At 44.8% G+C, this 21,731-nt stretch overlaps 3 protein-coding genes across 3 annotated transcripts; 2 read left to right on the forward strand and 1 right to left on the reverse strand.

Moving 5' to 3' along the window:
- Window positions 1–99: 99 nt before the first annotated feature.
- Window positions 100–3,312, forward strand: zbtb33 (zinc finger and BTB domain containing 33). The gene is made up of 2 exons (XM_084459405.1): window positions 100–212; window positions 1,129–3,312. Exon 2 carries the CDS (start codon window positions 1,131–1,133, stop codon window positions 3,045–3,047), a length of 1,917 nt encoding a protein of 638 aa, XP_084315531.1. The 5' UTR covers window positions 100–212; window positions 1,129–1,130; the 3' UTR covers window positions 3,048–3,312.
- A 3,584-nt stretch (window positions 3,313–6,896) lies between these two features.
- Window positions 6,897–12,085, reverse strand: tmem255a (transmembrane protein 255A; the record flags this gene model as incomplete). The annotated part of the gene is made up of 10 exons (XM_084459624.1): window positions 6,897–7,043; window positions 7,232–7,369; window positions 7,542–7,704; window positions 8,209–8,280; window positions 8,523–8,611; window positions 8,703–8,768; window positions 9,069–9,158; window positions 10,441–10,503; window positions 11,141–11,283; window positions 12,028–12,085. 10 exons carry the CDS (start codon window positions 12,083–12,085, stop codon window positions 6,897–6,899), a joined length of 1,029 nt encoding a protein of 342 aa, XP_084315750.1.
- Window positions 12,086–14,112: 2,027 nt separating this feature from the next.
- On the forward strand, window positions 14,113–19,946 carry atp1b4 (ATPase Na+/K+ transporting subunit beta 4; the record flags this gene model as incomplete). The annotated part of the gene is made up of 9 exons (XM_084459429.1): window positions 14,113–14,238; window positions 14,461–14,530; window positions 15,221–15,437; window positions 17,132–17,260; window positions 17,704–17,808; window positions 18,329–18,531; window positions 19,362–19,418; window positions 19,538–19,630; window positions 19,785–19,946. The coding sequence occupies exons 2-9, from the start codon at window positions 14,465–14,467 to the stop codon at window positions 19,944–19,946; spliced, it is 1,032 nt and encodes a 343-aa protein (XP_084315555.1). The 5' UTR covers window positions 14,113–14,238; window positions 14,461–14,464.
- Window positions 19,947–21,731: the final 1,785 nt, after the last annotated feature.

The raw sequence follows: 21,731 nt of genomic DNA on the forward strand, positions 1-21,731 counted from the left end.
TTATTGTAATGACGTTTATTCTAATATCTAATTATTTGGTGGGTAGCAAGACGTTTTGAAATCCCGGTGATTGACACGGAGAGAAGGCGGCGACTCCTGTCGGCCATGGAATAACGAGCCTGACGACAGACAGGGTGACAGTCTTCTTGTTCCTTCCAGCTGGATACTTTGTTTGGGACACAAAACATTATTCTTACGGCGCTGCGTTGCAGGTAATTCATGCTACTTCTGGAAGGGACGGTAGAAAGTTGTCCCCGTCCTGATCGGAGATCAGCTCTTGTCAAAAGGCCGCAGCTGCAGTTGAACCAGGAACTGGAGGTTTAGCTCAGTTAGCTAGTAGCTCAATGCTGTCTCCATATTGTCTCCATTATCAATATCTAACCTGACATTTTCACATCTAAATCCTCATGCTTCATATTCGACTATTCTCTATTATATATAATATAACAATATATATAATTGTAATTCTAATCAGGCGGTTGAGGATCAAGTTCTGTTGATTTTAACTCATGTTGGCTCTGGTGACTGTGAGAGAGGATGCTAGGCTAACTAGCTGGTCTATGGTTTTAAGCTAGCCAGCTAACAGGCCTGCCTGTTGTGACGGGTAGCATGAGAATAGCAGAATAGAATTAGTGAACCTATCTGCATGTCTGTCTACACCTCTATTTCCAACTAAAGACATTTAACGGCATCTCCCATATTTGTGAATGGCATGATTATGCACTTCCTGAAATAATTTTTTTTCAGATTGCTAATCTTTATTTCAAACACTGAAATAAAGGCATCCAACTTGGAGATCCGTGGGGTAACGTTACAGTAGCTGACTCCCAACTGCTCCTCATAAGCTTTATTTATTATTTCTCTGTCAAGTAGCCCACGTTTGGTCGTTCTCTGCCACTAGTATCAGTTCCAATGAAGGGTATTGCTGTATTAATAATGTTAGCCAACTCTTGTATTTTGTATTTGTATTCTGTACTGCTCATTTGCACTGTCCTGTCTTGTCCTGTCCCTGTCCAATGTTGTTTCCATGTTATGCACCATTGACCGGAGCAAATTCCTAGTATGTTAATACTACCTGGAAATAAACAGATTGTGATCTGATTCTCTATTACTGTTTTCTCTCCACAGGGATGGCGACCCTAAAGCTGATCTCTGCAACAGACACACAGTATTCAACAACGGTGCTGAAGTCAATGAATGAGCAACGAAATCATGGATTATTTTGTGACGTCACAATAATCATACAGGAGCGAAAATTTAGAGCTCACAAAACCATTCTGTCTGCCTCAAGTACTTATTTTCACCAGCTCTTTGCAGTGGCCGGAACGGTGATTGAGTTGAATTTTATCAAAGCAGAAATCTTTGAGGAAATCCTGAACTACATCTACAGCTCCAAGATTTTTAGAGTCCGCTCCGACTTGCTGGAGGAACTCATCAGTGCTGGCCAGATACTGGGGGTAAAGTTCATTGCAAACTTGGGTGTACCGCTCTCACAAGTCAAGGGCCTGCCTGGCCTGTCCAAAGATGTCGAAAACTCTTCTGAGAAAAACGATGGGTTGGCGATGCCCATTATTACAGAGTCCTTTTCACTTTCTGCCGTGGAGTTCAATCAGAATGACAAAAGTCAAGAGAAGGGACAAGACTCGGACAGCGACGATGTGCTATTTGTCTCAAAGACGGATCCCCAGACCAGAGCGGCTCAGAAAACAAAGCCGTCAGAGATAATCGATTTAGATGAACGCGACTCGGACGACGACGACTCTGCGACGAAGCAAAACAGCGAGGCTAGTCCGGCGAAAACAAAAGACCAAGAGAGCACACTCAACGCAGTTCCGGCAGACGGAGGCACACCGGCCCTCCTCCATAGCCCCCCTTCATCCCGTGGAGACCCCAGCCCCATGGGGTCACCAGATGCCAGCAGCGCCAATATACCCCCTCTGCCTGACGTCACCTCCTCTAGCGGCACGCAGACGAACACCACCAGCGGTTTCCCTCCAGAGCCCCACAGCACTTCACTACCCTCAGAAAACCACGAGATACTCGGGGTCCAGAAGAAGCAGGTGACCACGCCCGGACAAGGGGCGTTCAAAATAAGGCTCTTAGACGTGAAGTCTCCCGGCAGCAGCAGCACTACAAATGAAATTGGCCTCAACGTTCCCAAAACAGTCGTGGCTGCAAAAAAGACAATAACACTAGATAAGGCCTCGGAGATCGACTCTCTCTCTCCAGGCTGTAAAGTGTACGCCAACATTGGGGAAAACACGTACGACATCGTGCCCATGAAGGAAGACCCAGGGGAGGGGGGCTCTAAAGGAAGGAAAGGGAAAAAGTCTCTCATGTCCACCCCTCTCAAATCCTTCGATGCGGCTCCCGTCTCGCCCCAAGGCGGCCCGAGCAAGAAAGCCAAAACGGAGCAGGAGGATCACTACGAGCTCATCATGGACGGCAAGACCTTCTTCGTGTGCATCGTGTGCAAGCGTCCGTACGTGTGTCTGACCAGCCTCCGGCGTCACTTCAACACCCACTCCTGGGAGAAGAGGTACCCCTGTCACTACTGCAACAAAGTGTTCGCCCTGGCCGAGTACAGAACCAAGCACGAGATCACCCACACGGGAGAGAGGAGGTACCAGTGTCTGATGTGCAACAGCATGTTCATAAACTACCAGCTGCTGTCCACTCACTGCAAACAGGCCCACAACCAGGACCCCTCGGGGAGGAAGGAGAAGGACGACACCAACAACAACCTGTATCGTCTGCTTCCTTGCAAAACCCTGCAGCTGAAGTCCTACTCTTACGCGGCCGACGACCCGGACGGGATTCCCGTCATCAACGAGGAGGGCATGGTGCATCACATTAACCCCAACAGGGGACACCTGGCCGACCAGGGGCTCCAGACCTCCACGCAGGGCAAGATGTTGAACTGGGATGATATCTTTGTAGAGCCCGGTGCCCAAACTCGACCCGGGGGTCACCCCCAACCGGGGTCGCACGCTAACGCCCCTCCCTGCGGCTCAGAGTTTGAGTTTGTCATACCCGAGACGTACTGAGCACTCACTCACTCACTCACTGCGCTGTGATCTGTGCCTTTTCAGAGGGCCCCCCCTCCCCCTTTGAATGGTGTTTTTTTGGGTCCATGACACCTATGCTGTCCTTTATAATATTGTTTAGTTGTTTTTTAGGAGGATCCATTGTGCTCTAATATGTCTAATAACTACCTTTCTAATGTGGTTGTACTTTTGTTATCAGGCTCTTGTCATTATGTACTTTTTTCTCACCTTGCGTGTTAAATATTATGAATATAAAGTGAAGGAGTGCCGATGGATATGTACGCTCAATTGTTATGTACATTGAATGTACATAGGATGTGATTAGAACATATAATGTGATCACTGAGATTAATGTTGCTGGTTGAGAAGCCTGGTGGTCTGGAGGCTGGTGGGTCTGGTAGTCCGCGCCCATATGCTCTGGTAACGTCTACCAGAACAGCCCATGGCCTGGGTGGCTGTAGTCTTTTAGGATATTCCGTGCTTTCCTCAGGCAACGTACGTGGTAGACGCCTTGCGTGGAGGGGAGGTGGAAGCCGGTGGTGCACTCCGCTGTCTTCTACACCCCTCTCTGGAGGGCCTAGTGTGATCTAGATATTACCAGTATCCTCTTTGTGTGTGTTGGTAATCAGAATATATTCCTGTGCATATGCACTATGCAGAGATAAAAGGGATAGTTCACTCAAAATACGTTATTTCCCCTTTACTGTATTTGATCCATTTTGTTTACTTTAGTGTTTTCATGGAAATACATTTTTCTCTTTTTGTATTGCAAGGAATTCATGTTGAAAAACGGTGATGTGTGTACATGACTATTTTTGCAGTGTATGAGAATGAATAATGATTGGATATCCCATCTCTATCATGGTGCAGGGAAATTTTTCCTTAATTATTTGAGATATAAATTAATGACCATTGCAAGTCTTTTAAAATTATATAACATGCCTATTTTGTTTGGACCTTTTTTTTTTTCCTTTCATATGCTGGCCATATTTTATTTCTGCCTTTTTAAAGATAATTTGATCCGTTAAGAAAGCCCACAGCTGCCTTCTTTCTGTACTGAATACGGTTGCCTAGTTAACCATAGGACTCAGTTTATTTCTGGATAGAGATAGCACTTACGGCAGAATATTATTGCATAAAGTTATTTTATATGTTCTCTTTCCATCATATTCGTGTTTTGTTTCAGTATGTAGCCTAGTTACATTGAACTGGACATTAAAGTCATACTCATTATTTTGTACAGATCCATTATGTCTCACATTTAAAGCACATTCAGCTTTAATGTTTAAAGAATTGAATTAACAGTTACTGGTGTATCTTGTATATAATTGTGCTTAAAACCTTTTTGTATTTTAAAGGAGTAACATGGTGGTTGGTCACACTTTCGAGGGTTTTATATGCTATTTGCACAAGGGGGCATTTCCTTCGTTTTGGAGAAGTAGGCGTGGTCGTCTTTTCAACCAGCAAGACCGTACAAATATTTGACGGCACGGTCCAGGCAACCCGTAACTCGTGTTTTTCCGACCTCCTACACGTGAACATGCTCTGGAATGGCAGTCAAACCCGTAACTTCCCACCCGGCAACTGGGAGTACATCGATCTGTACGAGTTCACGAGTGGGAAGTTACGGGTTTGACTGCCATTCCAGAGCATTTTCACGTGTAGGAGGTCGGAAAAACACGAGTTACGGGTTGCCTGGAACGCGGCATAACGTTAGGTTCACTTAGAGGGCCTAATGACTAGACTATTTCTGGTTATATTCCGTTAGCTAGTAGCATGAGTTGAAGTTATTGCTAAAATTAGTTAGCTACTTTGCTTTCATAAAGTTATAGTTTTATCTTTCATCTTGGCTGGCTAGCTAGCAAACATTATTACCTTAGCTATCAATGATACATTGATGCTTGATACTATAATGTTACTATGTTAGCTAGCTTGTGAGAATTCAGTCCCAGGATAATGAGTATGTATAATGGAGTTATGGTAAACAACGTGTGGAAAGTAGGAGCAAGGTTTATCAATCGTAGTTAATTAACCGTTGCCCAGGCTTAGAAAAATACATTTCAAAATACATTTTAATGTCTGAATAATAAATAAATGCACATTTGTTTTGTTTGCCTAAAGACAACTGGCTAGTGTCAACATTCAACCACCATGTTACTCTTTAAACATCTTTTTGACATTTTATTTATTAGGTCTTAGTGCTAGATGAATAAATAAATAAACTCAGTACAAATTGTGGTGGTCTTATTTACAGTAACATGTCCACCCATTTATAAGGGGTTTCCAGTACATCTTTCTCAGATAGCATGCAAGTTAGAATATAGAATATAGCCACGGTTTCCTATGGTTGAAGCAGTGCAACATTGCCTAATAACAAATACAGGCAGCCAAATGCTATTTGCTTCTCGGCACCATTCGTTGCTGCTTTGACTGAGTCAACACTATTGACTATGGAAAGTAAAACTACAGTACCCAAACGTACACAAAATTATTTTTAATGGCAAATAAATCAATAGACACTTCAGCCGCTCTACAGCCCAGAGAAAGTGCTGTTCAGATCCTTTGATAGACACAAAGTAATGAAAGCAGACCTTTTTTTTCTATTTTTTCCAGACGCTGCATCTTACTTTGAGATACATTATGCTTCTGTGACTAAGATAATACTCAACACACCATTAAGTGTATAATATTATATACATCTAAAGAGAGGATATGCGAGTGAGCTCCCTGTGCAGCTTTCAGCAGGACAGAAAATACAGCAAATAAATACTGGGAGTGTTATGGTAGTTTGTGCTGCAGACATCGCTTTTCCAATCAAAAATAACTCCTCAATGACCCTGTTCACATTCTTGATGGACAATGCTACGATCAACAATAATGTGAGGCAAAGATTAAGAGATATACAACCCGTGATCTATGTTTCAAATGCCTTCAGTTTTCATTACACTAAGAGCAATTGTTTCCTTTTACACTATATCATTTTTTTGAAGCCACTACAGATGCCATTGGCTGTAGAGTGATCATGTGATCATGTGCAGTGAATTACAGGCTGTGAACTTTTAGTCCTAAGGGGAAAAACACTATAGGTTGAACTTAGAGGTCTTTGTACAGTTCTTTGCAATCTAGCTGCCCCAAATTAGACACACACGTACACACAAGTAGGCTAACGTACTGTTCATATTAGATGAGGACAGTACCTGTGCGATTCAATCCCAGAAAGACACCTAACCTCCTATCCTCCTTCACACCAGCCATGCCACTTGAGGAAAGGCAATGAAATCAAAACCCTTGAGCCACTTAGGAGAGTAAGCATACTGTACATGCATGTACTAAGTGAGTCAGACAAAGAGAGGCGTGAGACGACAGGAGACTATTTGAGAGATCATCTGTCTGGCTCTGATGACAGACCGGTGGTGCTCTGGAACTCGACAGGTAATTATCGTCCGTCTGTAAACCATCTGTCTTGGGAGTGAGTCCCTCTGTGAGGATGGGGAGAGTGTGTACTGTGTGCCGCAAGCAAGCGATGACACTTGCTAAGGCCGTCCTCGTGGACGGAAGGGAATACAAATATACTAGATGGTGGGATGAATGTGTCCTCAGAGTCCTACGCCTCCTGTCATGAACGAGTCATTGGACTCGTGGCTAGTCACAGCAGTAACTCATGCTGTTTTTCTCTTAGTCCCTTTGTACACAACAACAAAAACAACAACACGGCCCACGAGACGCTGCTCAGTGTTTTGGAGCGCCGGATGCAGCAGTGGAAACGGGTTATTCTCGATCAGATGACGGCCGTGATCGATGTCTGTGCTGCGGCTGCAGCTGGCGATAGAGGGGGGATCCCTCTCAGCCCTACGGACTATATGGGGGGGGCTTCTCGTCGGGGGGGTAGTAGGGGGGAGAGTAGCGCGGGGGGACCATGGTGGGCCACATGTGGCTGGCTCCGGACTGGGACTCGTCGGAGAGGCCTGAAGAGTCGGGGGGGAACACGCTGGAACCCTGGGGACACATGAAGGGACACTCAGGGTTGAATACGACGGGGCCGCAGCGCTCAAACCAACGCGCCATCGACATACAGGAAGTACATTTGAAATGGATGTAGAGGTTTATGTGTCAATAGTAACTGTTGTCGTCGCTGCGTTGTATTTCATAGAATGCAGCATTGTGCTGTTTTAAAGGAGTTTTACCTGCAGGTCATAGGCTGTGTACGGTGGCAGACAGGGGGCAGTGTTGTAGTACGAGCTGAGGGAGGTGCTGGGAGCGGAAGGCTCAGGGCGGACAGGAACCGGAACGGCCTCGGATTCACATGTGTCCGGGGCAGGCGTCTGATGTAAAGCACACACCCAAAAATACTCAACACAGAAAGCTGAGATAAGCATCCCGTTTCACGTTCGGCTCTCGAGTTCTCACTCGACAGACTTCCGACCGGCAGCGTCCCCTTCGCGTCAGCGTTTCTATTCTGTCCGCTGGGGGGAAGCCGGCGGCGTTTGCCCTCACCATGTCCTTGAAGCCGCCCAGCACGGCTGCAGTGATGATGCCCAGGAAGAGAGCCACGATGTTGAGGATGGTGGCGGACCACAGCAGGTGGTAGAGGTGTACCACGTCCTCGCAGCTCCTCACCTCCGTGTACTCATGGTATCCCCCCATCAGCTCCACACGGCTGGCCCAGTGGGCGGGACACGCACACACAGACAAGAGGTTCCGGGGGAAAGAGAGAGAGAGAGACAGAGAGAGAGAGAGAGAGAGAGAGAGAGAATGCAGACGTACAGCAATAAGAACCACCTCATCCGGTTACCGCTAGCTGATTCAGCGTCGTGGATGGACATGCCGGCGAGGTCCGACAGTAGTTGCGCACCTGACACCAAACTAGATTTTTTGAGAACGAAAAAAACAAAACACTGTGGCTTTCAAACAAAGTTGGAATGGAGTGGGGGAGGGAGGACCGGCTACAGCTGCAAGAGAGCGAGCTGGGAGGCTGGGATGAGGCCTGGTCTTCTGTGAGACAAAAGAGCGAGGAGCCAGGGCATGCAGGAAAGATGGCATCCACACATCACCATGGTGGGTAACAGGCAGACAGTCAACACAGCTACAGAACTTCAGTTCATTCAACCACAACAAAAAAGAGACATGGGTTGTTAAATGACTGCCACTAAAAGGGACCTACTTCCAAATCATGGACGTTTTCCTGAACTTTTTCAAAACATCTTTATTCTGAGGTACCATAAAAGGATGGTCTCTGAAACATAAGTAAAACAACACGTTTTTCTTTTCCAGTGCTGTTCACCTTGCAAAAATGAACAAAAACACAGAAAACCCAGAAAAACACAAAGGTAAGAATTTGAATCTAAGAAACAATCAAAGACAACAGAATCAAACTGGTCTGAAGTCTGCGGCCTCTTTGGGACAGATAACAGTACATACTATCTTAGAACAGTACATACTATCTTAGAACAGTACATACTATCTTAGCGTACTCACTTCCCGCAGTTGTAGAGGTCACAGCAGTAACAAGTGTTGCTTTTCACACGCAGGTTACAAGACACGCGCGAGGACGTTTGGCAGGGGACCTGGTATTAAAACAAGCACAAGACTCCGTTACGACAATAGAACATTTTCGGATTCCAACTGAAAAGTAACATTCGAAATAGTGTCTCTCACATCGATTTCCGATGAGGTCTCGCTGGAGTGGTAATAACAGCGACCAGCATTCAAAGGCCTGAGGTCCTGTGGTAGAACAGGTCATCTTAGACACACATACCCACACCATTAAGATGGAAACCATTATGGACTGTGCTCTAAAAGTGCTGTCATTGATTTTTATAGGGAGACTAGCCATTAATTATTTGCCCTTATACAATTACTCTGGCACTTGGCTTAACTGCTCAGTACACATAATAAAGCACATGAATTAATAACACCATGATAGAAATATGTCATGACAATATATCGGTTGGCAGTGCAGATGTGCTTTTGTGAATGTGTTTACTGCTCGGCTCGGGCTGGCTGTGGCGCTGTGATACTCACTATGTGTCTGGCAGCAAAAACCCCATCTACAATGGCACAGCAGAAAGCAGCTACCACTCCGAAACTGATGAACACTATGGAGGCCACCAGCTGGACCGGACATGCGAAGGGACAGGGAATGACAGTGTCAACCTCTTAAAAAACACATTAAACCGTGTCTTGCAACAGCATAAAACATCTTGTGTGTAGGTATCGAAGCATGGGCTCAAAAGTTGCTATCTCAAAACACTGCGACGGTAATAAGTGTGCGTGTGTGTGTGTGTGTGTATGTGTGTGTGTGTGTGTGTACAAATAATATTATGAGACATGGAAAATGCGGTTTCCGGGCGTGGCTGTGATATGAATGTGCCAGGGCGTGTGGGGATGGGGACATTGTGGGCGGGCAGAGGACGGCGGTGATTGAGTCTCTGGTTGTCGGTCTGCTCCGGTGGTGCCCCACCGCTGGCACCGCGCCCGGGTTCTTTTCAGGCACCGCTACCCCCCCTCCTCCTCCTCCTCCTCCTCCTCCTTCCTCCTCGTTTCCTCTCTCAACTCTCTTTCCTTTCACTCTACAACGAACGGCAGCACATATTCTGTTACACATCGCCCCACCCTGTCGAGAGCTGCCTGCCAGGGAGGGGGGGGGCTGTGTCACTGACACAACAGCTAATGCCAACAGGGGATTTGCGCCTGAGTAAAGATTTCCTCTGCAGTGCTCATACAAATGCCAATATGCGTAAACACATAGTTGTTAACGTGCCAACAACAGAAACCAGAATACTCCCAAATTTGAACATAATACTACATAGGCATCTAGTAATTTGCGTGGAAGTTGTGGATACATTGCATATTTGAGGGTGAACCTGTGTGAGTTTAGACAACTCTGTGAGTGCGCATGCCGCAGGGCTAGGAGGATAGAGGGCTTGTTGTGGGGTTATGTGCACCCCTCATCCACGTGGGCGAGGAAGGGTGTCTGACTACAAACATTCTTCGTTTCGTGAGCGGCGCGGCCATGGCGGCTCCCCCCCGTTCTCGTCTGCAGTTCCTCTGGCACATTCCGCCGTGGACATCCGTCCTCCTTCCGTTACAGCCGTCTATTTCTGGACCCGTCTCGCAGGAACCCTAGTACACACCGTCTGATGTCCACCCCAAAACCCTGCCAACAGACTGGGACACTCTGCCACAGGGGACCTGGGCTGCTTCGTGCCAATGTGACGTGAACAACTTAAATGGAGTATTAGACTCTGTGAACGACATAACTGGAGCATTAGACTCTGTTTGTGTGTGAAAGATGGAGGAGCGAAGCAGGTCTAATAGCAGTGCGTTCGCAGAGCCTCGTTGTCCCATGGCGGAGAAACAGATACGAAAAATGGCGTAACATAAACCCTCTTACCATCTGCCTCTTATTCTCTATCAAATGAGCTCCGATGATTCCCAGAAAGGATCCAAAGCCCAACTGAAAAGAGAGAAATGATTGTTGGGACATCCGTCTCATCGAAGTAAATATTTAATTGACAAATAGCCTAATTCTGGGAACTCCTCATCATTTGAATTGACTTTTCCCATCATATTGCAATAATGGTGTTCAAATACATTTAAGCACTCTAACATTAGTACCACTGAGGTTAAGGGAGTTGACTCTTATTAATCTCTTGTTGCAGTATCCTTGCTTATTGTTCTGCAATACCTGGACGATATCCTCATTATATCGTTGTTTCCTTTCTGAAGATAAAGGACCATAGATTATTTGTTCTTAGAGACCTCCCAGACGTTATTCACTTTTGTGCACAAATAAGAACCTCTCTTGGTATGTCCTAAGGTAGACTGCCAGTGTTTGAGGACTGTGAAGCCAGATTCCTGAAGTACTGAACACACGTCTGAGCCCCTAATGACTACAATGCTGAATAATGAATGCTGGGAGAGGGCCGGGGGGGGGGGTCACCCCTCAAGCCTTTGGCAATTAGGCCCTTCACTCTCCACGAACAGGAAAATAAAACAATTTCCATATTCTCAATACGATAGCCTTAGTAGCCTACTCTAAAGTCAACATTTCGGTAAGACATTACGCCACCAGGATTCAGTTTGTTACTCACAATAACTCCTGGGTAGTAGCCACCCACTGTGATGTTCTGAGTCCTGGTGGTGGCAGCCAGTCCAAAGATGAGGATCAGAACAGAAACTATGAGCAGCATCACTGTCACCATGATGGACTTCCTTTTCCTCCTCTTAAATGACCCTGGAAGAAAAGACACAACACCCTCAGCGTGTTCTACTTCTGGTTAAGCGACCTGCCTCCGCTCATGTCCACTGGGGCATGCCAGAGAAAGACACATGCCTATATTTTATACTGATACATCAATCAATAATAAAGCTATTTGTTGAATGCCCTATTCATTGGATATTCATTCTAAAAAAAGGATTTTGATCAATACAGAACTGATCAGATTCGAGGTATTATAATACAGTCAAATATGATGGGAACAGTAGCCTAGGCTACAGGTAGGCCTGCAAAATCCTTTCAGGCATAAGCTTTCACATAGGCTACACTGGTGTAGGAACAAACGGTATTTAACGGAGCTTTGCTTTAGCCTATCTTTGCCACACCTGCAGTGTGTCGGCGGCCATGGAAAGGATGGTGATGTAATGACCGCTTTCCATTTTTTCATCATGATCCCTATTTCACTCCAAACCGTTCACGTCGTTGCCTAGATTCGTTATCCTAATAACCCAATCGATCACCTCATCGAATAATTATCATTGATATGGTAGACTACAAGATAACAACACAGAGAAAACAGGTTACCCGCATAGTCTGGCTTTGATAGACACTTGCACTATACCGACTAAATATGTCACCATCTTACATAGCCTGCTTAAACATCATATCGTGTGGCCATAGTTTATTGAAAGGCTGATATTAGTTAGTATTATAGTTTATATTGCATGCTGCAACCACGTCGCTGACCTTGCGCACACATACCCATAGTAGTGCCGGAGAGAGTTATTCCACTGGGTTGCTGGTTCTGTGCAGGAGGCATTTTGGAAATCGCGGGATGGGCCCCAAGATTATGATTCAAGGTTATAAACTAGATACTTAATAAGAGTAGCAAATTGACGACTGTAAGATACTGCAGAAGCGACCTTTGCTTGCAGTGGCATCCTCTGCTAGCAGACGTCCCACCGCTGCCGTGGCTGTCATAATATGCGTCTATTGACATATCCGCTATGTTCGTCCCTGTCTGGCGATGCGCTCTGCTCCAGCCTGGCAGGGTCGTGGGTTTTGCGCATGCACATGCTGTAGTGTTTGTGGTTCAGTCACACGTTGCACTTTGAATTACCGTTTTATGAATACGAATTACTGAGGTATTCTACATAAAAGCATGTGTAGATTATTATAGGTCCTAAACACACTGTTGATTTGTAAATAAAAAATAAAAAGTGCTCCACTGTGTTTTGCTTGATTGAAAACCACGATTGACCAATAAACCCACATAGCGTCAGAATAGAATAACACAATTATGTGTGAAATCTAATTTCTACAATGATTTCGCAAATGTAATTCATAATAGACATACTGATGTGCTTTCCTATAAAGTCTATATTCTGTGCATGATGATATGTGGATACTATTGTGGGTGTTCGAGCGCCACCTTATGTCACTCTGAAAGCACAAGCAGTCTGGTCGTAGGCTAATAGGGAACTGATGGCCTGATGCTGTTATGATGGTATTGATGGGATATGATGTTCCGCAACAATTGGCTGTACAACAAGAAAGTGACTGTGAGAAATAGAAATGTTGCCAGTCCAGACTCTGTGCGTAAAATGGCCCATTCTGTCATAACAGTTAAGAAGAGGATAACCCAACTTTGCAACAACAACAACAACAATAATAACATTAGCCTATTATTAGTGTTATTGTTGTTGTTATAGGATTATATTGTAATGTAACAGTAATCATAATAATAATAATAATTGCTATTATTAGTAGTAGTAGTAGTAATAGCCTAGTAGTAGTAGTAGTAGTAGTAGTAGTAGTAGTAGTAGTAGTAGTAGTAGTAGCCTATAGGCCTAATGCATTTTATTTATAAAGCACTTTTCATAACAGAAAGTGCATAACAGAAATCATTTATATACAGAAAATAAAGGTATAGGCTATGTATTTAGGTGAGATGTAGGCCTATGTATTCTATACTTTCCAGTAGAGATGCGTATGGTTTATTTATGCTTGTTACCATGAGCGCATCAAAGGGTTTGCCTATTAACCAGAATATAATTAGCTGTCTGATCAGGAGTCCTCTAATAGTGCTCTAATCAATTGTCAGTTCAATGTAGTAGTAGGCCTAAACTCCCTAGAAAGAATTAATCGGAAATGTTCTGATGGTGCGATGCCTAAAGTTATTGGCCAACATGTGTACGTGCGTACAAGAATTACTCAAAATAAGCATAATCTAATGGTGAAGAATAGATTTTTTCCATGACGACATTTCCCCTTTCATTGAAAAAAAAAACCCAGGCTCAGAAAGTCCATGGGCTAACAGGACAGTACGTGACCGGAGTGCAGATAGCGACAAGGATGCGGAGTGCTTGAACTTAGAAGGAACGAATAAGCACAAGCAAGAACATCAAAGCTTGCTTGCAGAGAAGATAGGCTACAATACATTATTTATAAGACCACCATAATTCGGCTACACAACGTAGCAAATGCTAGAATTAACGCAGGAGCACTGGTTAAAATATATTTGAATATTGCCACAATAGCTCTTACGCAAACTTTGATTGACAGGCAAGTTGAAATGATATTGGCCTAAAGATTAATATTCTTTTTGATGCGCCGCGGCTTTACCACAGCGTTAGTTCGGCTCAACAGACAATGGGCCCTTGGTGTGCGTGTGTAGAATGCAGTGCATCAACCTCTGCCGTTGCCAAAAGTTCTTTAGGGATAGAAAAAAAGCAGAGGCTTCGATCCAACCCCCCAGCTCAATCCCACCCCCAGTCCCCCCTTTAGTATGCATTCATTCACTAGGATGCGCGCTTAGCTGAGAGGAGGTCCTCCGCGCCCGGCTCCTGATGCGTGCGTAAAACTTTCTAATGAAATCAAAAACTACTTTTTGACCAGCTTAGAATTCGTTCTACTAGGGTCAAGAGGGCATACAAATATTCACCGACGTTTTCATTGAAAAGAAAACTTCAGGTACGTCAGTTTCGTTGTTTTAAAGTAGTAAATGGTGTATAACCTAATTGTGTACTGAATAATTCCAAATACTTCGCATTGTTATTTAAAATATGTCAGTGTCATATGTGATAAGTGCGATAGAATTGGACAACTTTCTATAGCTGTTAAGGATGTGTCGCTTTAATTCGCTGGGGAGGGTAGATGTGATTGGTTTAACAAGTACCTTTCTCCTCTTTGAAGAACCATGGACCCCAATCCCACTGAGGGGGGGGCTGAAGAGGAGCTCCTTGGAAACTTGTCACCAAATCCAGTAAGTCTACTGAGCTTACAGGGGATGACATGAACAATTCATACAGCATATGCTATTTATTGCTCTTAATTCCACCAACACATGCTGAAAGAGGTTCATAGTGCTTGCTTTATCGCCTCCATGAACACATTATCCAACATGCCATGGGGTTCATTTGACATTGAAGAAATATTGGTGATAATGATGTAATCTATGAATCCATATTAGAATAGACTACATAACATAACACTGTGCTCGGGATGCCGGGGAATGTCACAAAATAGCTTTGCAAAAACCGGGTTACATGAACATAAATGACATTCTGGTGACATTCTGAAAAACCCTGTTGTCCCACTGGGACGGCTGCGGGCCCCTGGAGGACATGTGTCACATCTGGCTGTCAGAGTGACCCTCTAACTCCACTGCAGCTGCTACTCTAAGCAGGAGAGTCCCCTCTGGTGGAGCACTGCTCTCCCAAAGAGGGCCACCAGGGTCACGGGGTCAGTCTGACGCATGGGGGCGGGGCCAGCGCCGTGCACTATTCATTAAAAAAAAAAAAAATCATTTTGAAATATCAACTTGCTTGAAAAACAAAAACAAAACACCAACTAACCCTAAATCAAAGTTGGTGATTGACAAGTGTACTGTATGTCCAAGCGTGAGAGAGGGGATTCTTACTTCCTGTCCCCCTTCCTGTCTGTCCTGCGTCAGCCCGCCGAGGCACCACAGAAGTACGGGTACGAGCTGGAGGAGGAGCAGGACGAGCTGGCGGAGCACCGGCCGCTGGAACAGGAGGACCTGAACTTTGAGAAATGGAAACGCAGGCCCGTCCCCCAGCGGTCGCTCCACGAGAAAATAGACGACTTGAAGACGTACCTGTGGAACGCAGAGACAAACGAGTTCATGGGTCGCTCCGGGAAGAGCTGGGGTAAGTAGAGAGAGAGAGAGAGAGTGAGAGAGAGAGAGACACACACACATTTATGACCTTTCTGTAGACTCATGCCAAGGAAGGAAAACATGTATATTATTTACACATATCATACAAAACCTTCCATCCCCTAAGTCACTTGCTTGAGATCAGAGACGCAGCATCACAAGTTGACACACAAGTTGTTATATCATGGACAGATAACTTTACGAATAATGACAATCAATAACATTGATGACGATTGGTGGCGAAAGGGGTGGTATCATGACTTATAAGCTGATGTGCTGGGGATGGTTGGGGCTGGGGTTGGGAGGGGTGTTGGATATGTGCTGCCCCCCCCCACTCCTTCCCCCAAGTCTAGTCCCTTGCCTCTGCTCACTGGGAGTGTGTGTGTGTGTGTGTGTCCCTGAGTCCGATGTTTACATAGGTGCACAGATGACTTGGAGCGATCCCGGCAAAAACAGGCTGCCTGGGGACCGGTCCCCAGTGGGAGTGCACTGTTCTGGGCCTCGCGCTGGCCAGGAATCACATTCCACATGCTTTCTACCCTGCTTTCCACTGCCTCTTTCCCAAAGCCTCCTCGACCCCGGGGCCCACCCTTGCATGCTCACGGCCCCACAGTTTGCAGGCGAATGTCCACAGATGCGCGAGTGTTTTTCTTTGTCCCTGAGTCCGTTGTGAAATGCAGGCAAAACTTCCTTAGCGTGGGCTTGTTCCTTGAGAGGTGTGTTGAGTCAGTGAAGATAAAGATTCCTCTTGGTCCTCCGGGCTCGTTGTGACGCTGTTCAAGTTCCTTGGGCATAACGTTCGCAGTAGTAAATGAACTGCGTCCAAGGAGAACCTGAGAGAAACCTCTTCCTTGGCAATGGTTCCGTTAATGGCGGAACCTGAAATCAGTTAGCTCCTTCCTTGTAACGCGGAACAAGAGCCGGACTCTGGAGCACATTTCAGACAGACGTAACCACTGTGTGCACACTTGTGAAGGAATGGGGCCCATGTGGCCCCGGGAAGAAAAGCGTCAGTTGAAGCCTTGTGATGTGTGTGTCCTGTGAGGAGCGTGTAAGAGGGGACACAATACCCAGAGTGGGGTGACTGGGGCTCCTTGGAGCTGGCTGGGCCTCTATGGCTGCAAAAGACCATCACTATGATGGCAACCGGAGGTTCGCTGTGTTAGTGAAAGGACAGCTGGGAGAATTCTCACTGAGCTCAAACAGAAAGGCCTTTGTGGCTCCCGGGACGCAAGGCTGGCTGCGACCGGTCCCCCCGTGGAATCGCCCGTGCGGCAAAAGCCATTTAATTTCGGACACGTTTGGTTTGATTGGTTGCTAATGAACAGTTAATTGAAAATTAGAGGACAATGCTTGTTCTCAGAGTTGCTTCTTGTAGGGTTCTCGCATAAGTTCAGTTGGGCGCGTTTTGAGTGATTTCTATTTTCAGACATGGAAAGGGATCCTGCCTTTGTACTAAACCAATTAGTGACAACCCTGAATAAATACAGTAGAGTCAAGACATGGCTGACAGTCGCAACACAGTAACTGGAGATCTCTCATACTTCTTTATTTATGAGGCTACTTGAAAGCTGTTTGCACACTGTTGACATACATTTGCCTGAACCACAATAGCCCATATTTGTGTGGGTGACATTTATACTGTTAAACGTAACAGACTCTCTGTTTCAACCTCCATCCCTGCAGGTCTTATCCTCTTGTTCTACTCAGCACTGTATCTGTTCCTGGCTGCCATGTTCGGTGCCTGTATGTGCTGCCTCATGTGGTCTATCAGCCCCTACCACCCCACCCACAACGACAGGGTGATGCCACCAGGTAAATATGACCTCCGCCCTGTCACACCTGCCCCTCTCTATCCTAACATCCACTTCCCATCCTTCTCCCCGACAGTACCATCCCTTCACCTCTCTCCCTCAATCAATCAATCAATCAATCAATCAATCAATCAATCAATCAATCAATCAATCAATCAATCAATCAATCAATCAATCAATCAATCAATCAATCAATCAATCAATCAATCAATCAATCAATCAATCAATCAATCAAAGCTTTATTTGTATAGCGCATTTCATACCCAGAGGCAACACAATGCGCTTTACAGAGAACAAGGGAGGTGGGCATACGACCCACTCTCTACATATTCCCTCCTCCCATCCCTCCTCCTAATTCCTCCATATTCCACCTATCCATCCCTCAGTCTGTTATATTGACCTGAATCTAGGCACAGTTGACTGTCCGTACGTTTCCTTTGGCAGGTATGACGATGTCCCCACACCTGGAGGGCTTGGACATCGCCTTCAACGCCTCTGACCGGAAATCCTGGAAGAAGTATACCAAATCTATGGAGGAATACCTCAAACGTGAGTCACGACCCAACATAACATGACAGGACTGGCAAAGCTATTCACGGTAGCGCAATGTAGGAATGCATTTTGAAAGTCAGCGTAGGATAGTGTTTTTATTGGCACAAGCTGTTCAGTATTTGGGGAAAGGCTCAAAGTGAGCGTGCACACAGTTAGTTAATCTTCCCCTCTCCCACCTTCCCTACCATTGTCCTTCATCCCAACCGCCACTAGCAGTGCATGCTGGGAAGGGAAAGAGTCTTTGTGAGGAGAGTGCATCCATTGAGAACTCCTGCCTTTTTCTGCGCTCCACTTTTGTCTGGCTGCTTGAATCAGTGGGTCGGGCCGGGCTGCGCCTGGCAAAGCAGCCAGCCGTGGCGTTATGTGGTTATTTATGGGATTCCGTCTCCCCCTCTCTCCCTCTCCCCCTCTCCCCCTCTCCCTCTCCCCCTCTCCCCCTCTCCCTCTCTCCCTCTCCCTCCCCCTCTCCCCCTCTCCCCCTCTCCGTCTCCCCCCTCCCTTCTCTGTCATGTCTCAGCGTACAACGACGTCACACAGGAGAAGAAGAACATCCAGTGTACACAAGACAACAAGTACTTCCACCAGGACGATTTGGAGGAGAGTGCGGAGAGGAAGGCGTGCCAGTTCAAGAGGTCCTGGTTGGAGGAGTGCTCGGGGCTCCAGGACCCCCATTTTGGCTTCTCTCAGGGAAAGCCCTGCGTCCTCCTGAGAATGAACAGGGTGAGGGAGGAGCATGCCCTATAATAGACCTGCAGAACAGGCATGGATAGATAGATAGATAGACAGACAGACAGACAGACAGACAGACAGACAGACAGACAGACAGACAGACAGACAGACAGACAGACGGACGGACGGACAGACAGACAGACAGACAGACAGATAGATAGATAGATAGATAGATAGATAGATAGATAGATAGATAGATAGATAGATAGATAGATAGATAGATAAATCTTTATTTTTGTGTCACTATTTTTGTGGCATGGACGTCAGTGACATCTTGTGGCCGCTGTGAGGGGAAGATAGAATCACTTGCGATGTCATGAACCTACAGTAGCAGTCCTGTAGCAATCCTGTGACAAGTAACTGTACTCGTAACGTCACAAACAACACAGTTGTGTATGATCCCCATTTTGGACGATGCTGTGTGAAACCTATACACTAACGGAACGGGAAACCAGGGTTGTGGTGTTTCTTTCTGTTAGTGTGAGACACACGATTTTAAAGTTCAACCTAAAACCGACCATTATGTTTGTCGCTGTTAAGTATATGCTAATGTAAACATGCACAGCTGCTCTCAGCAGAGATCCCAATGGAAACATTTGGGAAATATCAACAAACAAACATACAAAACAAAGCCAAGTCAACTGTAAATGGTAATATAGCTATGGAGAGAAACAGTCTCTAACAAGGCCAGCCAAAGAATACATTTCATGAGAATATACTGTTGAATTCCATGAAAGTACATTGCATTTTTTTTTTTTTTTTCACGGAAATAAATCGATAAAAATTATATCTCGATGTATTTCTCCTTGTTTCCCCTGCAGATTCTTGGGTATTTACCTGGTCAAGGCACTCCTATAAATGTGACCTGTGGGGTCAAGGTACAGTAAGAGTCAGCAGTTTTACCTCAGACCATAAACTGGCCATAACATTCCATGACATTAAATTTTTTATATTATAGTCATTTAGCAGATGTTTTGATGGCCTTGCACTTTTGCAGAAAGGACCGCCCGAAGCCCTAGGAGAACTTCAGTTCTTCCCCAAAAGCATTTTTGACCTGAAGTACTTTCCATACTATGGCAAGTTGAGACACGTAAGTAAAAAAAAAAGAAAAAAATAGATATTTTAGTATTGTAGTAATTGCCAATAACTGCTATGTAATGTGCTGATGATATTGATGACTTCAACTCTGTGTATTGTCATAGAATCATCCCCACTGAGAATGTCCCTGATCTCCTGTCCTCTAGGTGAACTACTCAGCACCAGTTGTGGCTGTGCGTTTCGTGGGGGTTCACTATGACACTCACATCCAAGTGAAGTGCAACCTCAACGGCAAGGGCATCATCAATGATTCACCCACTGACCGTTACCTAGGCAGCATGACCTTTTCATTAGACGTTGGTGCATAGGTCACCGGTCACACCCCCATTACAATATGGGAAAGATCTCATTCTGTTGAGCCATGGTTTCGCGTTAGCTAGCTTCTCTCTTGTCTTATTCCCTGCTATGCCCTTGTGCCTTCTGCTAAAAAAATGCTATATGTTGATAATGTTAATGGAACACACACTCACACAGTGTACACACACCCATGCACGTGCACACACACACACACACATACACACACACACACACACACACACACACACACACACACACACACACACAAACAAGATACAGTAAGTAGAGTGTTACCGTTGAATTCCTGATATTTAGCTGGATTAATACCACTAGGTTCAGTAGATAGAAAGTGCAACTGAAAGTTTTACACACTGCCCAAATATTAGCCATAGCTATTCCAATAATGGATTTCAAAGTTATTAGCCTAATAGACAGTAATAAATACCAACCATGTACAATAAGGCTAGAAGAGGAACAAGATAAGCACATTTGGTTTGAAATCAAACTGTAACTAATTTCTTTTTAAGATGTATCTTTCAATTTCATGTATATTTCATTGTATAGACTCCAAGATCAACCACACGGACATGGTCAGAAGCAGGGCACTTGTACTGTATTTTTAAAGTCAGTGTTATCTACTAGCTATTATGAACAAGCCCTACACCTCTTTATGTCTTTTGTTCAACCCCTATCAGACGGCCATTGACAGTAAAGTATCTCATACTGTCATTGATCAATACCAGCTGATGAAAGGAAAGGTCTACTGTGAGAAAGAGTTTGCTTTCTTGTCAAACTTGTATACCAGCTTCCTCTTTCCCTTACAGAAATAACACTTTTTTTGATATTTAGAATTAATTGTATCTTTGCTACTGTCTATACTAAACCTGGTATCCATGTTGTATTTATTCTGATAGTTACTATAATAAATACTATGTTCTTATAAGTATGTTTTTTTTCCATGAGAATTTATAATCTACTTAATTGTATAGATGGCCAAATTATACTCTTTTAGATATTATGTGTAATGTGTTTTAGTTCAAAGGAAAAGAAAACAATGAAAACTTTTCTTGGGTATCAATCACATAACAGTATTACACACATGCAAACCAGATGAAGTAGCATGCACACGTTAGCTGTCACTCTCCGAAGGTCTACTTTGCCCGAATGTATGTTGAAAGGATTGCAGAATTATTTATTAATTTTATTCCATAATGTCGACATGGCACTATCAGTAAACAAAACCGCCTTAAGGAATGGGGAGTCAGAAGAAGCAAAGAGAATTATGCCAATTCATACTGTTGAGTGCTATCATAACACTGTAGCAATGTAAACATGAATAAACATGGAACTGAATTAACTAATTGAACAGTGTTTTTGTCCTTATGTGATGCTGCACATCATGTGAGAGAGGTACAGTATGAAACAGGACTGAGCAGTCCTACCAGAGAACATCCTTTGACGCTGTGGCTATAGGATCCATTAAGACCCAGCAACTGTTCAGTGACCGGTGGCATTTACAGTACTAGTGAGCTACTGCTTAGTAACAGCGATGTTTTGAAGCCATTGTGTACTTATTTATATCGGATCAAACCCTTTATATTTGAATGCTTTGGATGGCTTCACAACCTAGAAACCAAAACAAATGTCCAAATGGCCCATCAGAGATTATCTGCATACATATCTATTGTTCCCAGTAATAAAATGAATCTCTCTAGGCCTCGACCCAAAGGATCTTATAAGGTGACCATGCCACATGCCAGTGGAGATTGCATCCATAGCAAAGGGTGACAGTCATG

The sequence above is a fragment of the Borostomias antarcticus genome, assembly GCF_949987555.1.
Source record: "Borostomias antarcticus genome assembly, chromosome: 28".
NCBI lineage: Eukaryota > Metazoa > Chordata > Actinopteri > Stomiiformes > Stomiidae > Borostomias > Borostomias antarcticus.